The 11,292-nt window shown below is 31.9% G+C and overlaps 1 protein-coding gene across 3 annotated transcripts in view; it reads left to right on the forward strand.

The window, feature by feature from the left end:
- The window catches only part of LOC128025554 (A disintegrin and metalloproteinase with thrombospondin motifs 14), a 49,967-nt gene extending 39,811 nt beyond the window's left edge, over positions 1-10,156 (forward strand). For 2 of the 3 annotated variants that reach the window (XM_052612006.1, XM_052612007.1), the window contains exons 14-22: positions 376-499; positions 1,796-1,876; positions 3,295-3,458; positions 3,539-3,704; positions 4,940-5,072; positions 5,147-5,354; positions 6,862-6,973; positions 7,076-7,201; positions 8,072-10,156. In XM_052612006.1, the coding sequence (XP_052467966.1) occupies positions 376-499; positions 1,796-1,876; positions 3,295-3,458; positions 3,539-3,704; positions 4,940-5,072; positions 5,147-5,354; positions 6,862-6,973; positions 7,076-7,201; positions 8,072-8,457 (1,500 nt within the window). In that variant the 3' untranslated portion in view covers positions 8,458-10,156. The remainder of the gene's footprint in view (positions 1-375; positions 500-1,795; positions 1,877-3,294; positions 3,459-3,538; positions 3,705-4,939; positions 5,073-5,146; positions 5,355-6,861; positions 6,974-7,075; positions 7,202-8,071) is intronic. The other variant, XM_052612008.1, reaches the window with a different exon arrangement.
- Positions 10,157-11,292: the final 1,136 nt, after the last annotated feature.

The following is an 11,292-nucleotide window of genomic DNA, read 5'->3' on the forward strand; positions in this document are numbered from 1 at the left end:
CCGCTGTATTTTCAGCATCATTCCTCCAGTCTTCAGTGTCACATGATCTTCAGAAATCAATTTAAGAAACAAGAAACAGTTCTGATTATTAGTAATGTTGAAAACAATTGATATTTTTGAGGAAACCGTGATGCATTTTATTTCTCAGGATTCACAGATGAAATAGAAATCTTTTCTAACATTATACATTTCTTTGATTTCAATTGAATGCGTATTTAAATACTTTTATTAAACAAGTTTGTTGTGCAAATAAATGTAGTCGCAATGATTCCATCACAAACTGAGCTCAGAGACTCTTCATTGATTCCTCTTGCTCTCACTTCAGCGTGTCTGATCTATTTGTATTAAATATGAATCAATGAATCTCTCTCTCAGAACGTCGGCTGTGATAAGGAGGTGGGATCGTACAAACAGGAGGATAAATGCGGCGTCTGCGAGGGCGACAACTCACACTGCCGAACCGTCAAACTCACGCTCACCAAAACCCCGAAGAAGACAGGTACAAGCTCAGACGGAGATTGAACCACGTTTCATTATTTACTACAGAAGCGTTCATTTCAATCTGTCTCTCTGTCCCAGAAAACACAAACGCCTTCACAACGTTTCTTTTTGTTTTGAATCCCTGAGCTCATGCCCAGCTCCTGCCGAGAGCCAGATTTATCACAGATGATGTGAAGTGTTTTAATGTGGAGTACATTGAGTTTTATTTTACTACATGAGACCAGAGACAGTGAGGTTGATGTTTGCTCTGTTCAGAATAGCATATTACTCTTATTTTGTAATATATAGACTTTATAGTATGGTATAAAGCAGTGTTGTTTTAAATAGAAAAAAATGTCATTCATTCAGTAATAAATGAATAAATAAATGTAAACTATATATATGTGTGTGTGTATATATATATATATATATATATATATATATATATATATATATATATATATATATATATATATATATATGCAAAATATATAAAAAAATAAATAAACAAATATTAGATTAAAAGTAAATAAAAATAAAAAATTTGTTTTAGTAACAAAGTTAAAAAAATATGTTTATAAAACTATTAAAAAATTATTTTCATTATAAAGTAAAATGAAATTAAAAATTGAGTTTATACTGAAGTGCTAAAATTACGAAAACTATTACTAAAACTATTTAAAACTAAATAAAAATATATATGTGTGTGTGTGTGTGTGAGTGAGTGAGTGAGTGAGTGAGTGTGTGTGTATATACATACATATAAACTAATAAACACACACAAAATATAAAAACAAGGCCAGTTCATATTTCACTCCAAAATCATCTGAATTATGATAATTTTTTTTGTCAAGGTAATGAGAATTTATGTGGTAAAATGTTTTATTTTAATGAAAATGAATTAATTAGTCCTAAAATAGGCATTATTTGCTATATGCCAAATATATTTTATGATTCTGTTATGAAATATTAGCAGGATTTTTTTTCATTGCGAGGTTCGTCTATTCGATTGTTTTTCATCTAAAACGCCTCGGGACAAAAATAAAGATGAGCCTCAGAATCTCTAAAGCATCGCTGTGTTTGGCATTTTCATAACCAGACGAATCTCTCTCTCTCTCACATATGAGATTTTTTGTTACGGTTATGAGAATTTGTGTGAAAAATGTGTTTTATTATTATGGAAATAACTTCATTATTGCTAAGCTTGGCCTCATTTGTTTTGTGCAAAATACAACTGGTGGTTTCACCAGTTGAGTGAAATATTGGGCTGTTTCTTGACGAGCGTAATCACTCTCGCTCTCGCTCTGTTCGTTAGGTTTGCTGAAGATGTTTGATATTCCTGCTGGTGCTCGGCACATTGTGATCGAGGAGAACGAAACGTCGCCTCACGTAATTGGTGAGTTTGTACCTGTGAAACACTGCTTTTCTCCAGCGGCACAAACCCAGGGCAGCCATGCATCCTACTGAGACCAATTACTGCCTTCCCATCATGCTTTGCGTGCAATCTTAGACTCCCCAACATCCCCAGCTTGGCTTAAGCAGTTTTTTTCTGATGGTTTTGTGTTCCTTTGTTTCTTTTCTTTTACTTTGAATCCCTGAGCTCATGTTCAGCTCCTGCTGAGAGCCTGATTTAAAGTCAGAGAAAATTGTGTTTTAATGCAAAGTACAGAGACTTTTATTTTATGTCAATAAAACCATATGCACGATGGTTGATGTTGGCTGTGTTCAGAGGAGCATACTACTACTCTTAATATTTGTGCACTTTATAGTACATAGACTCTATAGTGTGATATATACTGTAGCAGAATTATTAAAAACATTTTCATTCATATATTTCATTAATGCACTGAAGTGATTTTTGAATAGATATATGAAATTGAAATTATAAAATTATAAAATATAAATATTAGATGAATAAAGATAAGAAATGTTGTCTTGACAGTTTAATGAAATAGGTTTAAATTCAAGTACTAAATAACTATAACTGATGAATTAAAACTAAATAAAAATATTTATTTAAAAAATAATAAGAATGGGGTGGGGGGGGCATTAGATGTTACTTAAACTGGAAAATAAAAATATATATATTAACAAAATGATCTGTATAAGAGATACTGTAAGTAACATTAGATAATAAAGATGTTTTACACAAATTTCTTAAAATAGAAGATAAATATATGTTATAATGTAACCATTCAGTTGTATCATTGTATAATACCTGCTGTAAAAAAAAAAAAAAAAAAAAGTATCTACTGCACAATATTGTAAAATTACTGAAACAGGAATTAAAATAAATTAAATTAGAATTATAAAAAAAAAAAAAAAATGAAAAACCGACAACATTGAAAACCAAAATATAAAAAACATATTCAATATATTAATTCAAACTGTAATAGCATGATTAAATTTGACAATATAAGAAATTTTAAATAAAATCGAAGATAAATATATGTTATTATGTAACCATACAGTTGTATCATTGTATAATCCCTGCTGTTTAAAAAATAATAATAATAATCTACTGCACAATATTGTAAAATTACTGAAACAGGAATAAAAATAAATAAAATTAGAATAAAAAAAAAATGAAAAACCGACAACATTAAAAACCAATGAAAATAAATATATTAATTCAAACTGTAATAGCATTATGAAATTTGGCAATATAAGACAATTAAATAAAATAGAAGATAAATATGTTATATTGTAGCATATACCATAGTTTGAAACATTACAGTTACAATAATAAAAAGGCCACAGATGCTCTCATAATATTCCTCTAAAGATGCTTCCGTCCATTCTGTCCATCCTCAGCCGTTAAAAATCAAGTCACGGGAAGTTTCATCTTGAACGCCAAGGGAGAAGAAATCACATCCAAAGCTTTCATTGAGAACGGCCTGGAGTGGGAATATTCCCTGGCAAACGGCAAAGAGTCGCTGAAGACGGTCGGGCCGCTGCACGAAGGCATCGTGGTGCTGGTAAGAGCGGCGTAAACGCTGATGCCGTCGGGTTGGGTTTATACAGTGGACGCTGAGTTTGAGTTTGTCGTTCTGGACAGATCGTCCCGCAGGCAGAGGACACCAAGATCAGTCTGAGCTACAAATACATCATCCATGAAGATCTTCTGCCGGTCATCACTAACAACAACGTGCTGCTGGCCGAACTGGACACGTACGAATGGGCGCTGAAGAGCTGGTCGCAGTGCTCCAAACCCTGCGGTGGAGGTGTGCCACTGAACACAAAACACAATTATTACACTGCAGGTCAAACGTTTGGAAAAAAGCTTCTTACATTCGCTACGGCTCCAGTACAGTTGAAATATTGCTGTTTAGAAAAACTGTTTTCTATTTTTCTAACTTAATTCTGTGATGCAAAGCTTGTGAGGAAAAAAAGCTGCATCTTTTAATTCCATGCTGGAAAAAGAAACAGAATTGCAGAGTGTGAGATGAAATGTCACGCTTACCTTTTTTTTCACAATTCAGACTTATTTAATTTATATTTGGCATATCCGACTTATAAACTAATTGCGAAATATAAACTCTGAGATGTTGCAGAAAAGTCGGCGAAATGTAAACTTGCTATCGCGAGAAAAAATTCTGAACTTTGACGTGTAAACGTACAATTGCATGAAAAATTTCAGAACCTCTTTAATATTTAAACTCGCAATTGCGAGAAAAATGTCTGAATTGCGAGATGTGAAATCGCAATTGCAAGGAAAATCCAAATGTGATCTCACAATTGCGACGAAGAAAGTTTGAATTGCGAAATGTAAACCTGCAATCATGAGAAACAATTCTGAACTTTAAGATGTAAACTTACAATTGCATGAAAAAATGTCAGAACTTTTTCAAGATTTAAACTCACAATTGCATGAAAAATGTCATAACTTCCTCAAGATTTAAACTCGTAATTGCATGAAATATGTCAAAACTTCTTCAAGATTTAATCTCCTAATTGCATTAAAAATGTCATAACTTCTTCAAGATTTAAACTCGCAATTGCATGAAAAACGTCTAAATTGTGGTTGTAAAATTGCAACCGCAAGAAAGAGTTAGAATTGCGAGAAAGCATAAATGCAAAAAAAATTCAGATTTTTGAGGTGTAAACTTGCAATTCCAAGAAAAATCTGAATGCAATCTCGCAATTAGCGAAAAGAAAAGAAAAAAAACTCTGATTTGTGAGATGTCTGAACTTCATGAAAAAAAGCACAAATGCCAAAAAAATAATAATAATCTGAATTGTGAGACAAAAAGTTGCATTTAGTTTTTTTTTTTCTGTGGCAGAAACAAGCTTCCATAATTTTTATTGTGTTTTTGATCAAATAAATGCATTTTGATAAGCACAAGATACTTTTTTAAAAAACCACTTCAAAAAATCTTCATCATTCCGAAGGTTTGACCTGTAGTGTATGAATGCATATATTAAATCTTGTTAATGTGCTAATGCACGTGTTCCTCAGGTGTCCAGTACACTAAATACGGCTGTCGGAGGAAGAGCGACGGGCGTCTGATTCAGAGGAACTTCTGTGACATCAGTAAAAAGCCCAAACCCATCCGTAAACGCTGCAACACCAACAGTTGCAGCCAGCCCACGTGAGTCCCACACGAGCATTGAGAGTCACCTGAGACCTGCCCGAATCCTGAGCGAGGTGTGTGTTTGTGTGTAGGTGGGTGCTGGAGGAGTGGGGTCCATGCAGTAAGTCCTGCGGGAAGCAGGGATATCAGTCTCGTGTGGTCCAGTGCATGCAGCCGCTCCAGAACGGCACCAACAGACCCGTTCAGACTAAATACTGCAGCGAGGAGCGTCCTGAGACCCGCAGAGCCTGTAACAGCAGCACCTGCCCGTCTCAGTGGAGGACCGGAGCCTGGTCACATGTGAGGCTTTATTAGCAGTCATATCATACACACAAACAAAAAATAAGATTCCTGAGCAAGTCAATTTGTGATTTGGTGCCTAAAACCCCCTTAATTGAGGTAATAAACTCGAAATATTATGAGAATAAAGTCTAAATATGACAAAAAGTCTAAATATTACAAGAATAAAGTCAAAATACTTCGAGAATAAAGTTCAAGTATTACGAGAATAAAGTCAAATTATTTCGAGAATAAAGTGGAAATATTATGAGAATAAAGTAGAAATATTATGAGAATTAAGTCAAAATACTTTGAGAATAAAGTCGAAATATTACGAGAATAAAGTCTAAATACTTCGAGAATAAAGTCAAAATATTTCGAGAATAAAGTCGAAATATTACGAGAATAAAGTCGAAATACTTTGAGAATAAAGTCGAAATATTAAGAGAATAAAGTCGAAATACTTTGAGAATAAAGTCAAAATACTTCGAGAATAAAGTCGAAATATTACGAGAATAAAGTCGAAATATTACGAGAATAAAGTCTAAATATTATGAGAAAAAAACTAAATATTACGAAAATAAGGTAGAAATATTACAAGAATAAAGTCAAAATACTTCGAGAATAAAGTCAAAATATTATGAGAATAAAGTCAAAATACTTTGAAAATAAAGTTGAATACTACAAGAATAAATTCGAAATATTATGAGAATAAAGTCTAAATATTACAAGAATAAAGTCGAAATATTACGAGAATAAAGTCAATACTTTGAGAATAAAGTCGAAATATTACGAGAATGAAGTCAAAATACTTTGAGAATAAAGACGAAATATTACGAGAATAAAGTCAAAATATTACGAGAATAAAGTCTAAATACTTTGAGAATAAAGTCTAAATATTACGAGAATAAAGTCGAAATATTACGAGAATAAAGTCAATACTTTGAGAATAAAGTCGAAATATTACGAGAATGAAGTCAAAATACTTTGAGAATAAAGACGAAATATTAAGAGAATAAAGTCGAAATATTATGAGAATAAAGTTGAATACTACGAGAATAAAGTCAAAATATTACGTGAATAAAGTTGAAATGTTTCGAGAATTTAAATAGTAGAAATTAAAGTTGACTTTATTCTCATAATTTCGAACTTTATTCTTAAAATATTACGACTTTAATCTCGTAATCTTAGAACTCTTTTTTTCAACATGGCACGTCATAGCTAAGAACTTCATTTGGACAACTTTAAAGGTCATATTCTCAAAATTATTATTATTATTATTATTGATTTTTTTTGCACCCTCAGATTCCAGATTTTCAAATAGTTGTATCTCAGCCAAATATTGTCCGATCCTAACAAACCATATATCAATAGAAAATGTATTTATTCATCTTTCAGATTTTGTATAAATATCAATTTAAACCCTTATGACTGGCTTCACACCCATATTTCCTCATGCACTCCTCTGAACGATCTGTACACATGAAGATGTTTGTGTTTCCTGTCTGGATGTGATTGTTTCCTGTAGTGTTCGGTGAGCTGCGGTGAAGGGATCCAGCAGCGTCAGGTCATCTGCTCCGGACAGTGTGATGCAAACAAACCCGAATCCGTGTCCGTCTGCAAGCTTCCTCCCTGCACAGGTGAAGCAAACACAAGATCATACGAGACGCTGAACAGCTTTAGGAGGCTTTAGTGTTTCCAAACCAGTCTATCTGACACTGTTGTGACTTCCTGTCTGACAGGAAATGTGTCTCTGTGGTGTTTTTCCCCAGGAGAACCGTCTTTACCCAGTCCCACTAAAGATTCCCTGGAGAATTTGACCACTGAGAAGGAGAAACTACCGGAAAACACTCTGGATAAAGTCTCTAGTAAGTGACTCATCAATACAGACACTGATTATTGATCAGGCCAGTGATCCACTTCTGTGTTTATTCACTGACGCGTTCACATTCACTGCATACAGTAAATACAGTAAAAATTCTGAAATATTATTACAATTTAAAATAGCTGTTTTCTGTGAGAATATGAGTTCAAATGTAATTTATTCCTGTGATGTAAACCTGAATTTTCAGTGTCACATGATCTTCAGAAATCATTCTAATATGATGATTTGCTATTTAAAAAAAAAAAATTTGTCACGTTATAAATGTCTTTACTGTCACTTATGATCAATTTAATGTGTCCTTGATTAATAAAAGTATTCATTTATGTATCAAGTAATAAAACTGAAAAAAAAAAAATATTTTAGTAAAAAACTTCTCTAGAAATTGATACTATAAAATATACTATTAGAAATTAAAACTAATAAATACATTTTATTATATTATAATATAATAATATTATAATAAAATTGTTTTAAGAGTTATTGTATATTTAAATGAATGAATACTCACCTAAATACGTATTCATATATTTAATTTATAAAAAATATGTAATTGTTTTTATTATTTTATTATTTATTTTAGTAATTTTACTAATTACCGTAAGTTAACGAATACTGATCTAAATATATTCATATATGCAATTGATGCCATTTTAATTGGGATGGGATTTTTATTATTCCTGTTATTATAAAATTAATTTATTATATTAACAAAACTTTTATTAATATTATTAGCGACTGTATATTTAAATTCACATATACTCATGTAAATATAATAAATATATTTTCATTATATATAATGTAAGTTAGTTTATATTTAACATAATATATTTACGTCCTGAAACGTTTCTTCCAGACGAGCCGTGTTTGGGTGATAAGTCCATCTTCTGTCAGATGGAGGTTCTGGCGCGTTACTGCTCCATCCCGGGATATCAGAAGCTCTGCTGCGAATCCTGTAACAGGAAGTTGGGTTTCAGTACGGTTTCTCCAGACGTTCATCCTCCCTTCTCTTGGCTCCCGGATTTCACTTTCCCTCATCTACTTCAAACGAATCCCGCCCCGACACAACAGATGCAGCCTCAGACGTCTGTATCTCCATCTACACACATATTTAGACCACGACCCACTTCCTCGAGCCCGAAAGCGGACGGGAGCACGTCTCATCCAGAGCTCGTCACCTCACTTCTACCTCCAGACGCACTCCAGAGCCAGAGCACCACTGTGGACTCGCCGGTCACATGATCGCCGACCAATAAGACAGCAGCTAGCGGTTACCTCAGAACGAACTACGTTACCCACAATCCTCTGCTCCGTGTGTTGAAAACGGTGAAAGGTGCTGTTCTTGAAACGCAGTGGCCGTCAGTGTGTGTGTGTTCAGGACTACTCTTCACTTTTTAGCGTGTTTGTGGCTGTAGCACGTCGTTATTCGCTATTCGTTATTTTGAGTCTAGCTGCGTACGTTTGCTTTGTAACTCTGACGTAGTTTTGTGATTGACTTTAGCAGAGTTTTTGTTGGAGATTCAATGTGAAAATATTACCAAAATGTGCAGCACGTGACAGAGCACATAATTTTAATACACCGCTTATCGAAAACTATTACAAATCGTTTTTGGAAATTAAGTAAAATAAATAGTAGCTTAGTAAAATCATTAGAAGAAATGTTGTCCTGGCAATTAACTAAAATATTTTTAGGTACTAAAAATTTACAATGAAAAAAAATAAAGATATATATATATATATATATACACTATATATATAAACATACAAATTAGAAAAGCACATAACAAAATTACTAAAAATGAAAATATAAAAATAAAAGCTTATTCAAAATATAAAGAGATATTGAAATAAAATATGCATTTTTATATTTTTTATATATATTTATGTATATTTAGAAATATATATATATATATATATATATATATATATATACACTAATAACTTGTAATGTTTTAAAGAAATCTCTTCTGCTCATCAAGGCTGCATTTATTTGATTAAAAATACAGTAAAAAAAAACGTTAATCTCGCAAAATATTACAATATAAAATAATGGTTTCTATTTTAATATCCTTTAAAATCCTTTAAATATAATTTATATGATTTATATTTTTTTAATTAATAAATCGTTGCTATTACTTCTTGTCAATTTAACAAATTCTTAAAAAAAAAAAAAGTAAAAAAAAAAAATTGACCACCAAACTTTTGAACTGTAGTGTAAACTGTTAGAAAAGATTTCTATTTTAAATAAACGCTCTTCTTTTTAACTTTTTTATTCACTGAAGACTGGAGTAATGACGCTGAAAATGCAGCTGCGCATCACAGGAAAGAGATTTTAATATCAAAATTTTTTCCATGTGTATTTTTGATTACCGTATTTTTCGGACTATAAGTTGCACCTGAGTATAAGTCGCATCAGTCCAAAAATACGTCATGATGAGGAAAAAAACATGTATAAGTCTCACTGGACTATAAGTCGCATTTATTTAGAAACAAGAACCAAGAGAAAACATTACCGTCTCCAGTCGCGAGAGGGCACTCTATGTGTTCAGTGTAGACTACAGGAGAACTGAGCAGCATAGAGCGCCCTCTCGTGGCTGGAGACGGTAATTTTTTCTCTTGGTTCATTTCTCTTGGTTCATGTCAAATTAATTTTGATAAATAAGTCACACCTGACTAGAAGTTGCAGGACGAGCCAAACTATGAAAAAAAGTGCGACTTATAGTCCGGAAAATACGGTAAATAAATGCAGTTTTGATGAGCAGAAGATACTCTTGTAAAAAACATTTAAAAAAATTCTGATCCCAAACTTTTGACCAGTAGTCTATATATATATATATATATATATATACACACACACACACACACACACACACACACACATAAGCTAATTGGAAATATATATAAAAATATATATATAATGCAAATATAAATACATTTAATAAATAGTAATTTAGCTTTTTTAATTTTTATTTGATAGATAATTTTTATTTGATTTTATTTGATATATATATATATATATATATATATATATATATATATATATATATATATATAAATGCATAAATACATGTATTTTATTTTCAGTTTTCATCTTAGTAATTTATGTGCTTTTATTAAACCAATTATTTTTTTATTTAATGCATTTTAGGGCATATCTTACTATATTATTATAGTGTATTCTATACTATTATAGTAATCTATTGTGTACATTGCCATTAATGTATTTCTTGTGCATCTTCATATTTTGATGAATCTGACCTACACAAAACTACTGAAGTGTTACAAAGCAAGACGTTGAGATGTGAACCAACCGCGTCCTCCTCCTCTCACACATCGCCTGCAGTTCCTCTGTTTGACTTCCTGTTTCTGTGAGCTCGCATCTGCTTCGAAACCCTCCTGATGTTGTGTATATATTGTAAATAGTTGCAGGTTTTCAGAAGGTGCGAGAGTCTCTCACGTGGTTTAACCGAATTTCTGTATTGTATAGTACTTGTATATACATGAATGAGAGCTTTAAGTGTTAATATTTATTAAATTTGTAAGTTGTAGGATGTTGAAATACATGAACGTAGTATACACATTAAAAGGAAAAGTGGAGTTTTTATTTCATATTTTTTCAAAACATGCTTGGGTTATTTTTAAAAGCTAATCTCTAATTCTTCATTAGCAAACAATATGACTAATGTGGAAACCATTATATTAAAGAAGCAATTCTGAGTTTTAGCACACAATTCATACTTTATTTTTGTTATTAATATGAACTCAATTGCAAGATATAAACTCAGAATTGTGAGATAAAAAAAGAAATTCTGCCCTGAGCAGGTTTCCTAAAGACACAATGTTAATTCGCAGTGCATTATGATTTGTGCATCTTCATAAAACAAATATTATTGAAATAATAATGCATTTTTGAAATAGAGTTTCTAGTCATATAGTAATAAATTCATGTTTTAATGCAGCAGCAGATCTGAACCTGTTTTGACATCTGGAGGGAAGAAAAAGAAGTTTGCAAAGGAAGCATTTTTCATTGATCGTTCATTCGATTTGTTACACATTATTATTTGAGAAAGTCAAAAT

The sequence above is a fragment of the Carassius gibelio genome, chromosome A12 (genome assembly GCF_023724105.1).
Source record: "Carassius gibelio isolate Cgi1373 ecotype wild population from Czech Republic chromosome A12, carGib1.2-hapl.c, whole genome shotgun sequence".
NCBI classification, from domain to species: Eukaryota; Metazoa; Chordata; class Actinopteri; order Cypriniformes; family Cyprinidae; genus Carassius; species Carassius gibelio.